Genomic DNA, 22,530 nt, shown 5'->3' with positions numbered 1-22,530 from the left:
CTCTGGCAATTGCAGAGGGACCACTCACTAGTTTTACCAATGCGTGCCAAAGTACGAAATGAGTGTCTGGGATTGCCACAGTTGCGGATGGCATTGTATGACATTTATTTTGTAACCAGAACAGAATGCTGAAGAATTCATAGCCTCTTCTGAACATAGATAAATATCTTAAGAACTAAGGGCAGAGCCAAAGACATACAGGGGTATGTTGCGTGTCTTGCACACAGCTGACCCCAGTTTATCCCAGGCACCACATATGGTTCCCAGAGTACCACCAAGAGTGATTCGTGAGAATAGAGCCAAAAGTAGGCCCTGAGCACAGCAGGACCTCCCCGCCAAAAAGAATTCAAAGTAAAGCATATTTCTTTCAAAATTTCATCATCAGCCTTGAGTTTTTCATATTATAAAAAAAAAGCATTTGCTTTGATGCCCATAACAAATTCTGTTCTTTAATAAGGCACAAAATACAGCAGAGGATTGATAGGACCTTAATTTCATTTATATCTGGCGCATCATTTTATAACTCTGAATCTACTCCCCCGATGCACATTTAGATTGTTTCCATGTGATTGCAAATAATCCTGCTATGACTATGAGGGCACAAATATCTTTCCAAGTGTCTGTTTTTGCTTCTGTGAATATATTGCTGCATCATGTGGTAGTTCTGTTTTGTTTAGTTTTGTTTTTGAGACTCTTACATTCTGTTTTCCATAGGGCCTATAAAAGTGTTTTTTAAATTTATTTATTTATTTTTATTAAATCACCCTGAGATACACAGTTATAAAATTGTTCTTGATTCCATTCTAGTCATACAATGTTCCAGCATTCATCAATTCACCAGTGTATATTTGCCACCACCAATGCCCCCAGTTTCCCTCTGCCCTGACTAACACAGCCTGCCTCTATGGCAGACACTTCTCTCCTCTCTCTCTCCCTCCCTCCCTCCCTCCTTCCCTCCCTCCCCCCCCACCCGTGCTCCCTCCCTCCCTCTCTCTCTCTCTCTCTCCTCTCTCTCTCTCTCCCCCCCTTCCTACCTTTCCCTCTCTCTTCCTCCCTTCCTCTCCCTCACCTACTCTTTTTCCTCTTGGGCATTATGGCTTGCAGTACAGGTACCAAAAGGTTATCATGTATATCTTTTGACCTACTTTCAGTTTTCAATTCTTGTAAAGAGTGATCATTTCCAACTATTATTGTCACAGTGGTCCCTTCTCTATCCTAACTGCCTTCTACCTGCTGACCCTCCCTGCCCCCCACCACCCAACACCCACAAGCTTCCAACCACGGGCCAGTCTCCTGGGCCTGTACCAGTTTAGAATCCCACCAGAAGTGCACAAGGGTTCCTTATGTTATCACAAGAATGGGCAATCTCTTGTATTTCTAGCAGACACCAAGGAGGTGATAACCCATTGTGGTTTAGATTTGCATTTCTATAATAACTAGTGTAGTGGCGACTGAGATATGCTATCATTAGGAATTAGTTAGAAGAGTCAAACTCGGGTCAGAGAGATAGTATAGCATTTAAGATATTTGCTTTGCATGTGGCTGACCTCAGATGATGGCACCATATGAAGGGTCCATCAAAAGTGGTCCCTGAGCACAGAACCAAGTGTGACCCCATACCCCACCCGCCATAGCTGGGGGGGGGGGGGGGGAGAGAACTCATGCACACTCACCATGACAGCTAGATGACTTTGTTTCACACCCACATAAACAAGTATCAACAAATCAGCATCCTGATGCCTGGGTTTGGGATGCTGAGGAGATGGTGCTAAGTCTTCTAAAGACTAATAAATACTATCACCTTCACAGAGAACTTCTTTTTTTGCCTTTATTGTATGTATAAACATCCTTTTGCATATTTTCCTTCCTCTTTTAAACAATTTTATGAATTTATCAACTGCACACAGTTCTGCAGTTCTGTCTATAGAAACTTCTTATGTTTTGTTGTACTGTTTTTGTTTTTAGGACACGCACACAATGACGCTCAGAGCTTACTCCTGGCTCTGGGCTCAGGGATCGCTCCTGGTGATGCTCAGGGATCTTACGAGTTGCCAGGGATCGAATTCAGGTCAGCCAAGTACAAAGTAAGTACTCTACTGGCTGTCTTATCTCTCTGGCTCTTCCTATTTAAGCTCTGTGGTTTTGTCCCAATGGTGAAACATCCACCAAAATTTTTTGGGTGGTGCTAATCCCCTAAGGACCTCAAATTAAACATTTCTTCCATTTACAGATAAAGTTCTTACACAAAATTGAGTTGTTGTTGTTGCTGTTGTTGTTGTTGTTGTTAATTACTTATGTATATCTTCTTTGGGGAAATGACTATTCAGATCTTTTGACTGCTTTTTTACGTGATTTACTTTTATGAACTCAGATGGGTTTGCTACTGAGCTGTATAAGTTATTTAAATACTGAGACTAGTAACCTCATCATTAATATAGTTTGCAAATGCATGTCCCATTTGTTTGTTTTTTACTGCTGACTGTTTCACTGCCAAAAAGAGTTTATTAATTTGATGTAATCTCACTGTGGGATTTGGGGGGGGGGTTGTGATTTTTTTTCTTTTTGGCTTTTTGGGTCACACCAGGTCATGGTCAGGGCTTACTCTTGGCCCTACACTCAGGAATTACTCTTGGTGGTGTTTGGGGGACCATATATGATGCCAGGGATCGAACCTTGGTTGGCTGCATGCAAGACAAATGTCCTACCCACTGTACTATTGCTCCCATCCCAGTAATCTCAATTTTTGCTATTGTTGTCTGCATTTTAGGTATCATATCCAAAAGTCATTATCAAGACCTATGTCAAGAAGCTTTATTCCTGTTTTCTTCTAGAAATGGCATGGTTTCAGATCTTACATTTAAATATTTACATTAAATCTTTACATTAAATCCTTAAATCACTTCAAGTTACTTTCTGTGAATGATGTATATATTAGGTGTCTAGTTTCATTGCTCATGTCTAGTTTCATTGCTCATGTGTGAATATCTAATTTTACTCAGCATCATTTATTGAAGAGACTGTCTTTTCTTCACTGAGTATTATTCAATTTGTTCTACTGTTTGATGTGTTTGGACTCTCAATTTTGGTCTAGTTATCTATTTTTCTGGGCTGTTTTTGTCTTGCTAATACCATACTGTTCTGATTTCTATGATTTTAGAATGTAACTTGAACTCAGGAAACGTAATGCTCCCATTTTGTCCTTTCTTTGGGATTATTTTGCCTATATGGTGGTCTTTTGGAATTGTATACAAACTTTAAAATTGATTTTTTTTCTATTGGGGGGATGGAAATGCCACTGAAATCCTGATAGCAATTGCATTTAATCTATAATGCTTTTGATAATACTGACAATTAAACAATATTTATGCTTCCAAATCATAAATCTTTCAATTTACTTGTATCTTCTTTTATTTCTTTCATCTGTATCTTAACATTATCATGAGGTTTTTTCTTACATTTTAAGTTTAGTCCCAAACATTTTGCTTTTGATACTATTATAATGGGCATCATTTTATTTCTTCCTCCTGTAATTGTTAGTATGCAAAAATATTACAGATTTGTGTGTGTGTTAATTTTATAACCTCTAACTGTAATGAATTTACTGATTGTATCTAACAGGGTTTTTTCAATGCAGTCTTTAGGATTTTCTATGCAGAAAATCATGTCATCAGCAAACAGACAAAATTTTACTTCTGCCTTTCCAATTCTGCTGCTTTGTTTCTTTTCCTTACCTGAGTGCTCTGGCAAGAGACTGCAGTATAGAGCTGACTAGGAATAATGAGAGCAGACACCAATATTTTATTCCTGATGTTAGAGGGAAAGTTTTCAAGCTTTCACCATTGAGTATGATATTAGCTAGGGGCTTAACATATATGGCCTTTAATATATTGAGGCACATTCCTTCTATACCTAAGCTGTTAAAAGGTGTTTTTTTTTATTTTTTATCATGAGCAGATGTTAACCTCTGACAAATGCTCTCCTCTTTTGCAATTCCAACAATGCAAATATTGTTTCTTTTCATTTTGTCCTGTGAGTACCCTAGACTTTCTTGAGTTTTCATTCCTTTCTGCTTTTTTGTCCCTCTGACTAGGTAACTGCAAATGTCTCATCATCCAAGTGACTGATTTCTTTCTTCTGCATGGCCAAGTTTGGAGGATTTTGTTTCATTTTTCCCTTCTCTTCCCTTTGTTGCTGTTGCTGTTATTTTGGCTTGGGGGAATGTTCAGAGTTTACTTGTGGCTCTGTGATCACAGGTCACTCCTGGTGAACCTCAGGAGTCTTTATTTGGTGCACTGGGGATAGAACCTGGGTTGGCTGCGTGCAAGGCAAATACCTTACCTGCTGTACTATGGCAACTGTACAAGCCCTGAGATTGGTGTCACTCACTGAGAACTGTGGGAAAGAGCTGCTGGCTTGGTTCCTTGAAAAAAATGAAGTGAAGATGGATTCTGCAGTTGCCTCAGATTTGCTGGTCTGGCTTAATAGTTAGCTGGGACTGGATACTATTCTCTGCTGCAGATGGGACTAAGAGTTAGCTTCCTTGCCCTGGCAAGCATGGGTCACTGATTGAGGAAACAAACGAGGCAAGTATAGGCACTGGATATACTACTCAGCTGAGAACACTGGTTTTGTTCTGTAGAATAGCAATGCCAAGGATTTTATTTTCTGTTCACGTGTCATGTAAGCAGGGCTATTGGGTTGGTTTGAAGCTGCCTGTATGCTCTGGTTAGATTGCTAGAGGTTGTGCTCAGTAATAAGTGGGACTACAAATTAGCTTTTGTGCCCAGTTGTGGTAGGAGAAGCAATTCCAAGGCCATAAGGTTCTTTATTTGTGGTCTCAACTCAACCAATCCATGTCCCAAGTTCCCTGTTTGAACAGGGCCAAAAGCTTTGCTCTAGGAGTGATGAGATCTGCCTGCCTGCCTGCCTCTCAACTCTACTATTACCGGGACACATGCTAGTTTCTCATCAGCACTTCCTGCCCAGTGGAACTGAGCACCCAACTCCAAAGGTGTGTGCACAATGAGGCTTTTCTGACATGGGCAGACCCAGTTGCAGTATTCTGCTCATTTGAGGTCCAGAATCAGGCAGCCCTGTCTCCACACTGAGCTGCCTGGCACTCTGCCAGGGGCTTGGTTTTCCAAAAGCTATGGCTCGCTATTATGGCTGGGATTCTGCATGTAGGAATGAGTTGAGTCTGTCAGGGCCCAAATGTGGGTTGTTAGAAATCCCTCCCTGACCTCTCACATTCAGATTCCTAGTAGCTGGACTCCACAGATTCCCCTGTGACCTCTCTGAGGTAAAGTCAAAGTAAGGGCTGTCACTAAGTGATCCAATGCCTGGAGGTTGGGTGTCACTCTCTTCCTGCTGGGGAAAAGCAGGTTTAGGGGAGAATCTCTCAGCGGGTTACAACAGCCTGGGAAGAGACAACACAATCAGCATGTAACTGTTCCTCTCACCCATCTAATGCAGTCTGTCTTGGCCTCTGTGTTACAGCAAAGAAGGGCTGCTTGAGCTTCACTCCCATTCTCTCAGTTTTGCTCATAAATAGTTGCCAACAGTCTTGAGGAAAAGAAGCAACCTACACTGCCTTCTTGATGACATCACTCTCTCAAGTTAGGTTTTTTTTTTTTCCTTTTTGGGTCACACCCAGTGATGCTCAAGGGTTACTACTCCTGGCTCTGCAGTCAGGAATTACTCCTAGCGGTGCTCGGGGGCCCATATGGGATGCTGGGAATCGAACCAGGGTCGGCTGTGTGCAAGGTAAATCTGTGCTATCACTGTGCTATCACTCCAGTCCCTCAAGCTTATTTTTTAAGCCCTATTTTAAGAAGTTTCTGATAGCACACTTTTATACATCAAAGCATACTTTTTTGTTCTCTAAATGTCCTTTATGAAACTTTTCTGGGTCTGCTTTTTATGTGTAACATACTTCTCGTGCTTTCATAATGCTCTTGGCGATTGCTTTGCCCTCTAAGCCTCCTCCTCTGGCATAATGTCTGTCTTCTCCAACTTCCTTTTTGGTGTGTTTGTTCTGACTTGTTTCAGGTTAGAGGTTTTTCTCAAGCTCCTAGTGTTCCTTATCGCTCTGCTCTTATATTGCATCAGAAAACTAAAGCGCATGCAGATACACTGCTGCAATTAAAAGTAGACTTCAAGGTAGCCTGATTGTTTATCCATTCATCTGTCCTTGGATATTTTGGTGTTTCCAGATTTTGGCTATTGTGAATGGTGCTGCAATGGGCATAGGACTGCATAGACACAATGGGGCTACAAGGGAAAAAAAAGAATCATGCAATTTGCTACTTCTTGGATGGATCTGAAATGTAACATACTGAGTGAAGTTAATTAGAAGGAGAAGGACAGAGCCCCTAAGCATAGAATAACCCTTATGCATTGCCAGATATGGCCCAAGAAATCAAAGGCGGGGAAAGACCATAAGACAAGGGGCAAAGAGTTCAGGCATGAAGGTGCTTGTCCTGCATACTGCTGACCTGGTTCCATCCCTACCACACATATTGTCCCCTAAGCATTGCCAGGAGTGACCCCTAAGCACAGAATCAGGAGTAGCCCTTGAACACTGCCATGTGTGTCTAAAAATCAAAAGGAAAACAAGGGAATATAATGAAGATTAAAAGACAAAAGTTTTATTAGCTATTTGCTCATTGGCATCACTAAGTACTGTGTCAGCATGGTAATAAAGATTTTAAGATAAAAAATAAAACTTCATCCTTTCAGAGAGACCACAGACTGTGAAGACAAATAACTACAGCAATAATCACATAAATGGAATTCAGCACTGCTGTGGTATGCTGAGAGACCCTTAGTGGCTCTCTGCCTTTCCCATTCCCATAGCTTTGCAAAGAGATGATTCAGGTAAGACTAAATCAGCTCAAGGCCGGAGAGACAGCACACAATTACATCACCTGTGATTTCTTGACACCATTGATATGGTTCCCTGACCACTTCTAGGGGTCACTCCTGAACACAGAGCCAGGAATTGCCCCTGTGCACCACCCAAACCTCCCTGAAATAATTTTTTTTCCAAAAAAGACTAGGTTAGCTCATTTAAAAAAAATAACCACAGCTCATCTGAAAAAATAAGCACAATATAGAAAGAAGGTGGGAAGTGTGAAGGAGGAAGAAAAGGAAGAGGAGAAAGAGGAGGAAGGAGGAGAAGGAATGAAGGAGGAAGAAAAGGAAGAGGAGAAAGAGGAGGAAGGAGGAGAAGGAATGAAGGAGGAAGAAAAGGAAGAGGAGGAAGAAGAGGAAGGAGGAGAAGGAGGAGGAGAAGGAGGAGGGGGGAGGAGGAGGGGGAGGAGGAGGGGGAGGAGGAGGAGGAGGAAGACAATCACAAGATAAGGATGGTAAGACAACACTCTAATATGAGAATTCCCCCTAGCTACACTGGACCCTATGTTCAGTGTTTTTCCAAATCTCCTCTATAAATGCTACGGGAGCAGGATATGAGAATTCTGATATGATAATTCTCCCTAGCCACTCTGGACCCTATGTTCAGTGTTTTTCCAAATCTCCCTTATAAATGCTACAGGAGCAGGGTGCCTCTCCTGAGGCATGCACTGTTGTTTGTACAACAAAGCTAAATCCATCAGATGACAAAGAAAGTGTCCTCCTCTACTGTGCTGCCTTTCTCACTGACCTTGTACCCTGATGGTGTCTGGCTGATCTGTATGTCTGTGCCTTTGGCAGGGCAACGCCTTGGCCACTTACTAAATTCTTGTATGTGCTTCGGCTAATTTCTATAGTACTGTGTTCCAGTCATCAGTTCATTCTTAAGATATCAAATTACTTTTTAAGTTGTTGTTTTTGTTGATATTTGGGGGGCACATCTGACAATGCTTAGGGGTTTCTCTTAGCTGTGCACTAAAGAATTGCTCATGGCAAAGGGAACACCAAATAAAGGATGTTGGGAGGATCCTCCCAGGATGGGAGAAGCATGCTGAAAGTAGACTATAGACCAAACATGATTGCCACTCAATGCCTCTTTTGCAAACCACAACACCCAAGAGGAGAGAGAGAACAAAAGGGAATGCCCTGCCACAGAGGCAGGGTGGGATGGGGGGGATGGGGGGTGGGAGGGATACTGGGATCCATGGTGGTAGGAAATGGGCACTGGTGGAGGGATGGGTATTTGATCATTGTATAATTGAAACCCAAGTGCAAAAATTTGTAAGTCTACAACTGTACCTCATGATATCTCACTAATAAAAATTTAAAAAAAAAAAAAGAATTACTCATGGCAGACTCGGGAACCATATGGAATACCAGGGACTGAACCCATGCACAAGGCAAGTACCCTACCTGCTAAACTATCTCTCCAGCCCCAATATATCAAAATGTTTTAAATACCTCCGCCCTTGAATAAAAACCAAAGCTCAGTAAAAGGCAAGTTTCAAAACGAAATTATCTCTATAAACTGAAACTAATAAAGAAATATTAAGCATAACAAGTATCACAAATATGTGTACTTGTAAGAGATAGTGTGTTAGAAAACTCATTCTTCATTTTAGGATAACCATACCATACATTTGTTATGTTCAAAACTACACTGAGAACATATATGACAATTTTCTTTTAAAGTTTAAAGGAAAATTTTTCCTAATAAGATAGTTTGCTTTGCATAGTCAAAACAAATCATCCAGACCATACCAAACTGTCTGGATGCGCACAGTAACTCATCTCATCTCAGAAGTTAAACATGGTCAGGTCTGGCTAGTATTTGGATGAAAAATAAATAAAATATTATGTTTATTACATGCACATATAAACGCACTATACAGTTTTCTTTTTACCCTGAACAGAAAGCTCCAAAACTAACTACAAATGGTCTTCAAGTTATACTATGAAACTATTTTTCAATACTAGTTAAAGGAATATTAATCATTTTTTCTTTTTAGTGTTTTTCTTTTTTCATTTTTTTTTTTTTTTTTTTTTTTTTTTTTGCTGTTTTGGGCCAGATCCTGCTACACTCATCCCTGGATCCACATGCAGTGAGGGTAAGCCAGAGGAGTATAGTGGGTAGACCATATGCAAGAAACGTGTCCTTTCAAACTTAATGGTCAACTAATATAAATGTACTTTTGAATTAAGAATCAAGTTCAAAATATTTTAAAATAATTTAAAACAAAATTACTTCAAGGCAAGCAGAAATATAAGATCAAATTCAAGTCAAAATCAATATGGAGGGGGCCACAGTGGGTAGGGCGTTTGCCTTGCACGCAGCCAACCCAGGTTCGATTCCCAGCATCCCATATGGTCCCCTAAGCACTGCCAGGAGTAATTCCTGAGTGCAGAGCCAGAAGAAACACCTGTGCATTGTCGGTTGTGACCCAAAAAGAAAAAAAAATCAATATGGAAAACAATTTTAGGAATTAAAAAATGTATGTAAAAAAAAGTATGTAAAAAATGTAAAAAAAAAAAACCATGCTATTTAACCTCTACCTCCAAACCTATACTCTCAGAGTTCAGATTCACCTAAAATAGTCCTTTTGGGAAAAAATTAACATTTATTGTATGTCTGAGATTAAGTTAAGTACTTCAGTTACATAAAGGACCCACATCTTTTAAAAGCAGACTAAAAATCTAACTTTAATATGAAAGCTAAATTTAATTTTCAGTAACTCTTTCAATGTCATACCATTAGACTAACATCACAAATTTATTCATCTAATTTACACCCTAAAGTTGATGTATTAAATAGCACTGTAGCACTGTCTTCCCATTGTTCATCCATTTGCTCGAGTGGGCACCAGTAACATCTCACAAATTGTGAGACTTGTTGTTACTGTTTTTTGGCATATTGAATACGTCACGGGTAGCTTGCCAGGCTTTGCCGCACAGGCGAGATACTCTCGGTAGCTTAATAAACAAACACTAAATCCCTTCTCTCCTCTTCAGGAATCTTTTATACTGCAATACTACCAAGCTATTCTGACTGCTGCCTGTTTTAAAAATCCCCAGATACTGCTTCCAGAGGCCAAAGAGAGAACTCAATGGGCTGAGAACATTCTTCGCATGCAGGAGGCCTAGCTCCAATTCCTATCACCACATGGTCCTCTGAGCACAGCTGAGGGAAATCCCTAAGCAGAGTCAGAAGCCTCTGAGCACCACAGGTTGTGGCTTCCCAAAAAGTAAACAAATACAAGTCACTATTACATTCTCCTAGCCTAATGATAGGTCATTCATTTCAGCAAAGAGCAAGAAGAAATAGTACAAGAATAAAAATACCCAAACCAAAAAGAAAATGTATGTATATCAAGTAAATCCAGAAACATCAGACCAACTGCACACCAACTTCTCTGACTCCCAAGACCACATTCTATAGAAATTTTGTATTTCTGTGCTCAGCACCAAAAAAAAAAAGAAAGAAAGAAAGAAAGAAAGAAAGAAAGAAAGAAAGAAAGAAAAAGAAAAAGGTTTCAGCAGCAATGCTCTTTTTACTTGGTAGCCATTGCAGAGTGTACGTGAGCCCAGTTGGCAGTACTGGGACAGCTCTGTGTCAAAAGACATTCTACACACATACACACACACACACACACATACACACACACACACACACACAAAGAACACATTCTACTCTAGATAAAACCAACTTTGAAAAAAAAAAGTCAGGGACTGAAAGAATTGTGGTGACAACTAATCTCACCCAAGGGTCACAACCCACCACTAAAGGAAGAATGTCTGGGAACTAAGGGCAACAAGCTCCTTTCTTAAGCATCAGTACTATATAACCTATATATATTTAGCAAAGCCAAGTTAGAATTTTAAAAGTAAATAAATCCTTCCCTTTGTTAAAGGGCCTCACACAGAAATCAATCTAGCCAAGAATGTTTACGTTACAAATGTTATTTAGTCCCACAAGGCCTAAGGCAAGTTAATCAAAATAAAAATTACAGAACTTCCCCCCTGCACAAATCAAGTCCATAACAAGTGAATTAGAGAAATCAATTTCAAAAGGAAAACTAGAAAACAGTAGACAATTAACAAAGAGGTTTGTCAGACATTTTTACGAAATCATTTCAAGCTAAAATAATTATGAAACAGATATGAAACTATTTTAAAATTACAAGGAAAGAAAGCCAACATAGAAAATGGGATAGGAGAAAGGAAGGGTTTTCCCAGCTGCTTTAAAGAAGACCCAAGGGCCAGGGATGTAGCTCAAGTATTAGAGCACAGGTTTGCCAGGGTGAAGCCCTGAACTGGATCTCTGAAACCACATGTCCAGCTTCAACACCGACAATATGACCGGAAGTAACCACCTCAACATGTGGCCCCCATAAAAATTATAAATGAACAAATAATAAAGATTGACAATATTTCCCATAGTAGAATCCCCAGGCAAATCCACTAAATTTCAACCCAATACTGCACTTAAAAAAAACGTAAATATGTGTAGTATATGTCCATTCATATTTATGCATTTATTTTAATATATAAATGAAGGCAAAAGAATTTTAACCAGGAATATATGCCTATGTATAATATCACAAGACTATACTTGCAATCAAAGCTATTGAGATGAATAGTTCTAGAAGGGATCAAATAATTCCTGCATTTACAAAAGGATTTGTTTCTTTATATGACAAAAACAACAACAAACAAGCAATTAATAGTATACAAAGATTAACCATTGGATGGTAAAAAACTTCACGTCGGATACTTTTTATGGAATATAGAAAATAACCTTTTATGCCATTTTAAGATGATCAAGTCATAATTTTTGAGGTAATTAAAGAAAATACCAGATAGTATATGAAATAAAAATATTCTTCATAGAATCTTCTTTTATCAAAAAGGAAGTAAAGCTAATTTCTGAAGTAGAGACCTGAAAAAAGTAACTCTAACACAGAGAGTTCCACGAGGCTTTGTACTATAATCCTTTATGTTCTTAAAGCTTAAGAAAAAATTAGTCAAAGAGCCCGGCAAGCTACCGAGAGTATTCGATATGCCAGACACAGTAACAACAAAGTCTCCAGTGGAGACGTTACTGGGCCCGCTCGAGCAAATCGACGATCAACGGGAGGGCCTTTACCTTTTTTAGTTAAAGACTAGTGTTAAAAATGCTTTCATTCCTGAACTTTTACACGCAGCAAAGCAAAAGCGCATCTTCAATGATAAACTTTGTTTCTTCTCCACTGGAAAAACGACAGGATTACTTTTATCAGGTTTGTCATCAACAAGTTTCAAACTTCTCACTTGTAAAATATACCACGGACAAAATGAAAATGGAAAAAGGAAAAAGAATATCTGCATTCCTTCTGGAAGAGATTACTAGTATATCCTTTTTTTTTTTTTAAAGAATCAATAGATATCCTAGAGAAAATGACCAAGGCTAGCTGAAAGTGGAAACATGAAGTACACCTTCTTGCTTCACAGAATGATAAGAACCACAAGTGACTGGGGACCAGAGTAATAGTAAAATGAGTCAGGCAGCTTGCGTTGGATGCAGCCAACCCAGGTTTAATCCCCAGCACTCCATATGGTCTCCTGACATCCCCTCTGAGTTCTTATCCCGGAGCTAGGAGTAAGTCCGGAGCACCACCAGGTGTCCCCCTCCCCCCCAAAAAAATTAGGAAAAAAAAAAAGCTCAAATGACTCATTCAAAACCAAAAAACACTCCCCATGAACAAAGGAATTGTCTATTTATCATTAAAGGCCATATTACCATATTATAAGATATACTGAGAAACTTTAATGAAACCAATTTGACTTAAATTTCAAAAGACAAGTAGCATTGCAAATCATTGCTACTACAATATTCTTAATGACAAACGTGAATGTTTCTAGAGTTTCAAAGGCTTTAGAGATAAAAATACTAAAAGAAAACTCTAAGTACCTCTAACATATCTGTGTATGCATAGCTAGCTGTAAACAAATCCCTTTCTCTCCTAACCCATAGCACTTGCCAACATGCCTTTGTTCACTGATACCTACAAATATCAAACTAACAATTATAAAAATATTCATAAATTAATCATGACATATTGCTTACACAATTAACTATCAAAAGTAACTATATCAAAGGTGCAATTTAGCTCATTAAAGAAAGGGAATGTTTTAAAATCTCAGACTTCAAATTACATCAAGAAAAGTACTCAGAAAATGGAAAATCCTCAGGCTGCAGATGTGGCTCAAAGATAGAATTCTTGCCTTAACATGCACGAGGCCCTGGTTTTGATTCCTGGCACCACACGGGCTCCTGGGCACCTCTAGGGTCGTGGCATTCCCCTCTGAACACCCCTGGAAACAATCCCCACTGAGCACCTCGAGGAGCAATCCCCAAATACTAAGAGTGGAACTCTAAGTAGCTCCCAAGCACTGCCAGCTGTAGCTGGGGTACCAAACACAAAGGAAAACCTCTTTAAAGCCCAGACAGAAAACATCAAAGTTAATCAGCATTTACTGAACATCCACAGAGTAAAACAACAGACCAGTAAATAATTCACTGCTCTATTTAAAAAAAAAAAAAATTAAACTCCTCTTTAAGTCAGGAGTTGCCATAAAGAAGGACTTAAATGACAAGAAGCAATTAAGAGACTACACGAAGAGAAACCTGTGTTTGATAGAATACTTGTAATATTATCAGCCAAAATCCAAGACCTACTTGCTTCATGGCAGTCTCTCCAATTTTGTCTGAATGTTTGCGGATACTTTCCAGAAAGTCTTTGAGATCAGACATAGACACATCCTTAATCTCTTCTCGGAGCTTGGGGATGTTGTCCACCATCACCTTGCAGAATCGATAGTGGCTTACTTGAGGCAGATAGGTATGCTCGAGATGTTCCAGAGTCTTCAGGGCAGGGTAATGCCTATAAGAGAAATTATATCACCTTGAGCTCAATTCAGTTCTTCTTAAACTCACCAATCTATTACTTAGGCAAAGGGTCTAATCTAAATTAGTTTTCACTACAAAAAATAAATCTATTACTAAGTTTTAATTTAAAAATCAACATGAAAACGTTACAACATTAGAATTTTGATATTAATTAAGTAATTTATAATTAGTAAAGATTTTATCTCAAGAATCAGATAACTTTGAAAAATCTAACAATTCATTACATAAAGGACAACAGGGAGCACAAAAGTTTGTAAGTCTACAACTGTACCTCATGGTGTTTCACTAATAAAAAATATATATTAAATTAAAATATTAAGAATAAAAAAATAAATAAAGACAATACGATATACCCCATTAATTTATAAAAAAAAAAAAGAAGAAGAAGAACAGGGGAGTGGAAAAGATAGTATAGTAGGTATGGTGTTTGCCTTGCACACGGCAGACCCAGGCTCAATCCCAGGCATCCCATATAATACCCCTGAGTGCCACCAGGAATGATTCCTGAGTGTTGAACCAGAAGGAAACCCTGAGCAATGCCGGGTGTGACCCCAAAAACAAAACAAACAAAAAAAGAACAACAAGGGATATTCTTGATAACCTTTCAGTATCAATATTGCAAACTATAATACCCAAAAGGAGGGAGAGAGAGAGAGAGAGAGAGAGAGAGAGAGAGAGAGAGAGAGAAAGACAGAGAGAGACAGAGAGAGACAGAGAGTGAGAGAGAGAGAGAGAGAGAGACAGAAAGACAGAGAGAGACAGAGAGAGACAGAGAGTGAGAGAGAGACAGAGAGAGAGAGAGAGAGAGAGAGAGAGAGAAGCACCTGCCAAAGAGGCAGGCAAGGGGTGGGGAGTAATGGGAGGGAACTTGGGAATACTGGTGCCTGGAAATGTACACTGGTGGAGGGCTGCGTTTTGGAATACTATAAGACTGAAATTCAATCATGAATGGCTTTGTAATGCTCTAAAAATAATAATAATAATAATAATAGAAAAAATTTTAAAAGGACAGAAAAAAATCAAAATCACCTCAAAGTTGGAATAACCTTACTATAAAATGAAATACTCAAGGCTAGACAATGGGTACTTACCAGATCATCTAGCCAAAATAGAGAAATGAAAACTAAATAAAAATTATCCCAAACAGTTATTTCAAAGTTCTGGAAATTGACCAAAGGAAAACAACAAGTTGAGAAGTGTTTAACTCATGAAAACTCCTAACAGTGGGGACTCCATGGTGTCCTAAAGTAGGAATACTTCCATTACCCCCTCTTGATACGATTGGCCATGAAAATCGGCAGTTCCTTGCCTTTGGAGCTAGCATGACCAAGGGTCCTGGGTGCAGTTTCAGGAAGGAGTGTGCACGTTTTACAATGTCTGAGGTCATGGGTTCCACTCTTGGCACAGCAAGAAAAAAGGAAGCACCAAATAGAGCGGGTATTTTTAGTACAAGTAGAAATTCAGTTTTAAAAAAGAGAAGAAAAAGAAAAGTAAAATAAGGAACAGTCTTCAACTCAACTGGTCTCAAATTAGTTTGGATTGGGACAAATGGCAGAAGGTCTAGCCAGAAATTTAACAGGGAGGTCTGGAAAGATGAGGTCACTGCTGACAAGCTCTTTGCATTGACTGAGGCTGGGCACGCACACATGGGGCATGGGAAAGGGCCAGAACACTCCTCCACACATCCCTAGGTAACGCCTCCACACATCCACACATCCTTAGGCAACTAGGGGGCTGCAAGCACACACACACAGGAGGGCTGGCACAAAGCAGAAACTCAAATACACTTGAAAAGTAAACAAATTTTTAATGCGCTCCCTATACTACCCACAAATCCACTGAAAAAGCGGAACCTCATCAGTTCAGATTTGTATAAAGTCAACCAAACAACCAACCATTAGCTGATGTCCATCCCTTTAAAAATGAAATTAAAATACATTGCCACACAAAGATTAAAACAATCCTTATGGTAGATCTAACTTAAAAGAAATGCTAAAAGAAGCCAGAAAGAAAACATCAGCAGACAGTAACTTGACTTCACAGAAAAAATGAGGAGCATCAAAAATAGTAAATGCATGACAAATATAAAAAACTAAATAAACATATCATTCTGCCTTCTGTTAAAACGTAAGTAAGATTTCTGGTTTTACTACCATTGAAGTAACATAGTTACAATAGTATTAATGTTTATGCCTTTGACACACTAAAGCTACTGAGCCTCCATCACCAAAGTGCCAAATACCCTCTACCACTGACCTCAGGACACTTCTAGTCTTCACTTGCTCTCCAAATTCCCTCCCTCCAAACCTTTGTCAAAGTCCAAAGGTTTGTTTTCATTGGGCACAGTCAATTCCCTTGCTTTGTTTCTGAATATCATAGATGAGTGAGGTCATCCAGTATTTGTCCTTCTCCCTCAGAATTATTTCCCTTAGCAAGAGTCCCTCTAATTCTACCCAATTGGAGAAAAGGCCAAGATTTCATATTTACTTACATTTTTTCTCATATTTTCTTACATGGGCTGGAGCGATAGCACAGCGGTAGGGCGTTCGCCTTACAAGTGGCCAACATGGCCGACCCGAGTTCGATTCCTCCGCCCCTCTCGGAGAGCCCGGCAAGCTACCGAGAGTATCTCGCCCGCACGGCAGAGCCTGGCAAACTACCCGTGACGTATTCGATATGCCAAACACAGTAACAACAAGTCTCATGATGGAGACGTTACTGGGCCCGCTCAAGCAAATCGATGAACAACAGGAGGACAGTGACAGTGACAATGATTTTCTTACATAACTCCATTGTATATGTGGATCACAATTTCTTTATACACTTTTCTTTGGACGTTTGGGATGTTTCTGTATCCTATCAATTGTATTAACCAGGGAAGGGGAAGGAAGGGAAGGGAAAAGCCAGGGGAGGAGGAGGAAGGTAAGATCCAGCTATGTGATTTACAATAATAATAATAATAACAATAACAATAATAAAAACCTATTTCAGATTGAGAACAACAAATTGGTTAAAGTAAAATATTGACTAAAATATGCCCACTTATTATCTAGTTCTTACTCTGGAGAACCTGGCAGGCTACCGAAAGTATCCTGCCCACACGCAGAGTCTAGCAAACTCCCCATGGCGTATTCAATATGCCAAAAAACAGTAACATAATGGGTCTCATTCTCCTGACCCTGAAAGAGCCTCAAATGTGGCACTTTCTAAAATCTCAGGATTAGAATGAAGGAGACGTTACTGGTACCTGCTCGAGGAAATCAATGATCAACAGGATCACAGTGTGCCACAGTGTGTCATGCCCATCCACCCAAAAAAAAAAAAAAAGGTCAAACAGATAGCATGAGGATTAAGGGATGGCATTGTACTTGCCAGCCCTCGTTCAAATCCTGCCACCAATACAGTCCCCCAAGCACTACCTGGAGTGATCTCTGAGCACATAGTCAGAAATAAGTTTTGAGCACTGCCAGGTGTGCCAGGACCCCACTTCACACACACAAAGGAAAAACAAAATAGTTCAGGAATGGCTAAATTAATATCAGACAACCATTATTTTTGTAACACAAGCAGTCATTTTACATATAATAAAAGAGGGGTCACAGAGATAATACAGTGGTCAACAAGCAGCCAATCCCAGTTAAAACCCCAGTCCAATTCCCAGCATGCGTGTGCATCTTCAAGCAATACCATGAATTATCTCTGAGCACAGAAAAAAGAGTAAGCCATATGGGCTGGAGTGATAGCACAGCGGTTAGGGCGTTTGCCTTGCACGCGGCGGACCTGGGTTCAATTCCCAGCATCCCATATGGTTCCCCGAGCACTGCCAGGAGTAATTCCTGAGTGTAGAGCCAGGAGTAATCCCTGAGCATCGCCGGGTATGACCCAAAAAGCAAAAAAGAAAAAAAAGAAGAGAAAGCCATAAGTACTACGGGATGTGCTCTGCACCCAAAAAACTGTCACTGTCACTATACTCCCGTCGTTCATCGATTTTCTGGAGCAGGCCCAGTAACGTCTCCATCGTGAGACTTTGTTGTTATTGTGTTTGGCATATCGAATAAGTCACGGGTAGCTTGCCAGGCTTTGCCGTGCGGGCGAGATACTCTCTGTAGCTTGCCTGTAGCTTGCCGGGCTCTCTGAGAGGGGCGGAGGAATCGAAATCCAGTCGGCCATGTTGGTTGTGTGCAAGGCAAAGGCCCTACCCGCTGTGCAATCGCTCTAGCTCACCCAAAAAAATATCATAATAATAATGGTGATAATGACAAATAATTTTGTATCCAATAAATATCAAAGCTTCCATAATACTAAAATAACAAATAAAACTAAGATTGGCAAGGCTCAGTATGAAAAATAAGTTATGCATGAAAGCAACATAATTTTAAAAAGAAAAGAAGAAATAACCTGATAAAAAATTACACTGCACTGCACCATCCTTCCATTGTTCATCGAGGTGCTCGAGTGGGCCCAGTAACGTCTCTTTTGTGAGACTTGTTGTTACTGTGTTTGGCATATCAAATACGTCATGGGTAGCTTGCCAGGCTTTGCCGAGCAAGCGCGATACTCCGGTAGCTTGCCGGGCTCTCCGAGAGGGGCGGAGGAATCAGACCCAGCTAGGCCGGGCCGGCTGCGTGCAAGGCAAACATCCGGCCCCAATAAAAATTAAGCATAACTAATAGACATAGAAAGATTGCATTCATGGGGAACATAAAGTAACAAAATAGGAGACTAACACCCAAAAATGGCCAAGATTAGTACCAGGAATTTTACTCCATGGCTTGGAGGCCAACCACACATGCTAGGGGAAAAGGGAGCTCAGATAGAGAAGGGAACACCAAATAAAGGTGTTGGGAGGTTCCTCCCAGGATGGGAGAAGCATGCTGAAAGTAGACTATGGACTGAACATGATTGTCACCCATTGCCTCTTTTGCAAACCACAACACCCAATAAGAGAGAGAGAACAAAAGGGAATGCCCTGCCACAGAGGCAGGGTGGGATGGGGGGGATAGGGGGTAGGAGGGATACTGGGATCCGTGGTGGTGGGAAATGGGCACTGGTGGAGGGATGGGTATTTGATCATTGTATAATTGAAACCCAAGCACAAAAATGAGTAAGTCTGCAACTGTACCTCATGATGTCTCACTATTAAAAATTAATTTAAAAAATAAATAAATAAAAATTTAAAAAATTTAAAAATAATAATAAAAAATTAAACATAACTAGTAAACAAGATTTGGTTTCTGTGGCAAATTTTTGGGGGTTGGGGGCGTGAGGATAGGAGTTTGGGCCAAACCCACCAGTGCTCCAAGTTTACTCCTGGCTCTGTGCTCAAGGATCACTCTTGGCACTGCTGGGACTCAAACCCAGGCCAGCCATGTGCAAGGTAAGAACCTCCCTAATGTACTGTCATTTCAGCCCAAGGTTTTTGTGTATTTTTTTAATTGAGATTTTGTGGTTTGTAACACTATTAATAATGGTTTCTCACGTACAAAATTCCAATACCACAACAATAAACAGTGTATGCAAGATTTGTGTTTTTTTTTTTAAATAGCAATGAGCAAAGAAAAGTCACAAAAGGACACAAAAAGCCAAAAGACCAACATGTGGAAAAAAAATTTGAAGTGCTCTATGAAGAAGTGTAAATCTAAATCATGATTTAATGGAATACTTCTTCACTATTTAAAAAAAAAAGATGACATACACCCATTGCCTCTTTTGCAAACCACAACACCCAATAAGAGAGAGAGAACAAAAGGGAATGCTCTGCCACAGAAACAATGTGGGATGGGGAGATGGGGGTTGGGAGGGATACTGGGATCCGTGGTGGTGGGAAACGGGCACTGGTGGAGGGATGGGTATTTGATCATTGTATAATTGAAACCGAAAAATAAAATAAAATAAGTAAATAAATAAAAAGATGATATATTGCCATTGTAAGAGAAACCTAGGTAATTATGCTGTATAAAACAAGTCAGAAAGCAAAACAGAGAACTAAATATTTGGATTATGCATAACCAAAGAAAATGAGCTAATCACAATAATAAATAATTTGGACTCCGGGAAAAAAATAAGATGTGTATCAGTGGGGGTATGGGAAGAAGTGCACAAAAAAAGGGTAGAAGGTAGTGGAATAAGAACATTGGGAACGAACAAGACATTAATGCATATGGTGAGACTTAACCACATATAGAAGTGTGAAGCTATACTTCCAAAAGCTAGAGAGTAAGGCAAATCAATGGGAATTCAAAAAAAAATTAATTAAAAAAAAATGTTGTCACTGAAACTGAGACTTATTAAAAGATAACATGTATTTATTTCCAGAGGCTTAATAAATAAAAATTCACAGCCTTCTAGCAAAGAAATTTGAATTAATATGTTTCAATGAAAAATTTCAGCAAGATACACAGCTACATTAAAAAAATGTAGAATGTGGCTTCAAAACAAAAATAAACAAATAAATAAAATAATGTATAAAATTATGTATGTATCCTGAATTGTAGTTATTAATATTATCAAATAAAATAAAATACTCCAGTGAGCTGGGCAGTGGTAGTATACTTGTCTTGTATATGTGTAGGCCCCAGGTTCAGTTCCCAATATCAAAAAAAAAAAAATGATATCTAATAATAAAGACTTGACTTAACCCATTGCATGCCCTTGCAGTTAAAGATCAACAAAATAGAAAAATGTTTACATTACTGTTTAGTAAAAATGGTTTCCCAAAACAGAACTTACTGCTGTTCTGTTGCAAGAGATCCAGACTTACTCTCTGGCATCACCTGGTCCCCGGGTCACCACCAGGAGTCACCCCCCCAAGCACACAGGTGGCCACTGAGTATTACCAGGTGTGGCCCCTGAAAAAAAAAGAAGCAAAACAAAGGGGACTGGAGAGATAGCTTAATAGGCTAAAGGAATGCTTGGCATGTAGGTGGCCCAGGTTCAATCCCTGGTACTGCCTGGAGTGACCCCCAAGCACTGAGTCAGGAGCAAACACAGGCCCACTGGCTATAGAGCAAAAATAAGCAAACAAAAACTACAGATAGAAGTATAATATTTTAATTATAAAAATGTGCACATGAAAAAAACTATGAATATATGCACATCTATAGATGACTAAATATATACGCACATAAGTACACACAAAAGGAACAGAAAAACATAAAAATGTTATAATAATGTTTTTCCTTTGGCGAGTAATGTATGGGTTGATAATTTTCTCCTTTTTGTTTTTAATTTCCAATTTCCACCATGATATATTTAATGTAGAGAAAATTTAACTCCAATCCTAGAAATGAAAAATAGCTCTATTTTATTTTAAGAATGAATCTCACAGTTGATTCTTAAGCTCTTCTTGCTCCAGTACACTTAGTCCCATAAAAATTAGAGATTGGTTTTACTTATTTTCTATTTAGGTTTTCCCCCTGATGTGTTCCAAAAATCAAAATCTTACTCCAAATAAAAGCATGGAAGTAAATCTATTTCCCCTAAATTGAGAAACAAAAGTACAAATATAGCTTAATACAAAATGGTTTTATTAAAATTTTACAGACTCAAAAACAGTTCAACTCACAGCGTAAAGTGTAAACAGAATGGTGTTTATACTACAATTAGGTATCAAGAACTATGCACCATAAAATGCAGTTTCTCTGGAGAGAAACTTTAGAATGAATAGAAAGCCAGAAATTAAGCCAAAAAGATAAACACGCTTTGGGGTTTAGTTATATTTTAGAACATTGTTTATAGAATGAGAAAAATCCAGCAAGCTTGCCTGGGGACGCGAGGCACATTCTCTGATGAGACACGCGGCTGCATGCTGAAAACATCTGGTCTGTCAAAGAGCTTCACATTTTTCAAGGCTAATTAGTATAAAAACCAGTGAATCCTAGCAAAGAATGTCACCTTATTTTCCCATTGTTCTTTACCAAGCATATTCATGCTCAAACTAAAACAGATCACTAATATTATTCAAATGTCTGACGCATTTCAATATCAGTGACAGGTTAGAGAAAGACCACCACTTAAACACCTGTATAGCAGACACCAAAAGAAAAAAAAAATAGGCTTCCAGACATGACGGAAATCTAAAACAAAATTTTGACATTACTTTTGACAACCTCTAAACATTTTTAAAACGGAATCAAAGTCCTGTTTCATTTGCATGCGTCCTAGCTCTCCCCTGCTCCCCTAATGCAGTCTCCATTGAGCAGCGGAAGAAAAGGAAATAAAAGCAGGAAACAAAGAGGACGATGATAGGAAAAGAGAGCTAAAGCAATCCTACCAGTTAGTGTGGTCAAAATAACTCAGACACAGTTGCTGTCACAAAAGAGGACGGCTGGTGCCAGGCAAATTAACTTTGGCACTTTCTTGCCATAATATGGAACTCTTTCACATTGATTTTTTTTAAATGTTTTTGTTGTTGTTGTTTGGGGGGGGCCACACCCAGCTGTGTTCAGGATATACTCCTGGCACTGTGCTTCAGGATCATTCCTGACAAGGCCATATGTGTTGCTGGGGTTGAAACCTGGTGAGCTACATGTATGGCAAATACATAACCTCTATAATATCTCTCAGTCATGATGGGTTTTCGTGTTTCTCTATTTGGTTGGTTTTTTTTTTCTGGGGATAGGCAGCCACACCAGTGGTACTCAGGGCGTACTCATGGCTCTGCATGCAGGGATCAC

At 39.4% G+C, this 22,530-nt stretch overlaps 1 protein-coding gene across 1 annotated transcript in view; it reads right to left on the bottom strand.

Annotated features, from left to right (window-relative positions):
* EXOC6B (exocyst complex component 6B) overlaps positions 1-22,530 on the bottom strand; it is a 598,998-nt gene that overhangs the window by 486,760 nt on the left and 89,708 nt on the right. The window contains exon 6 of the mRNA XM_056129778.1: positions 13,625-13,829. Within this exon, the coding sequence (XP_055985753.1) occupies positions 13,625-13,829 (205 nt within the window). The remainder of the gene's footprint in view (positions 1-13,624; positions 13,830-22,530) is intronic.

The sequence above is a fragment of the Sorex fumeus genome, unplaced genomic scaffold (genome assembly GCF_029834395.1).
Source record: "Sorex fumeus unplaced genomic scaffold, SorFum_2.1 ptg000006l, whole genome shotgun sequence".
NCBI lineage: Eukaryota > Metazoa > Chordata > Mammalia > Eulipotyphla > Soricidae > Sorex > Sorex fumeus.
Note: the sequence above shows the minus strand (reverse complement) of the source record. Positions and strands in the feature narration are given on the sequence as shown.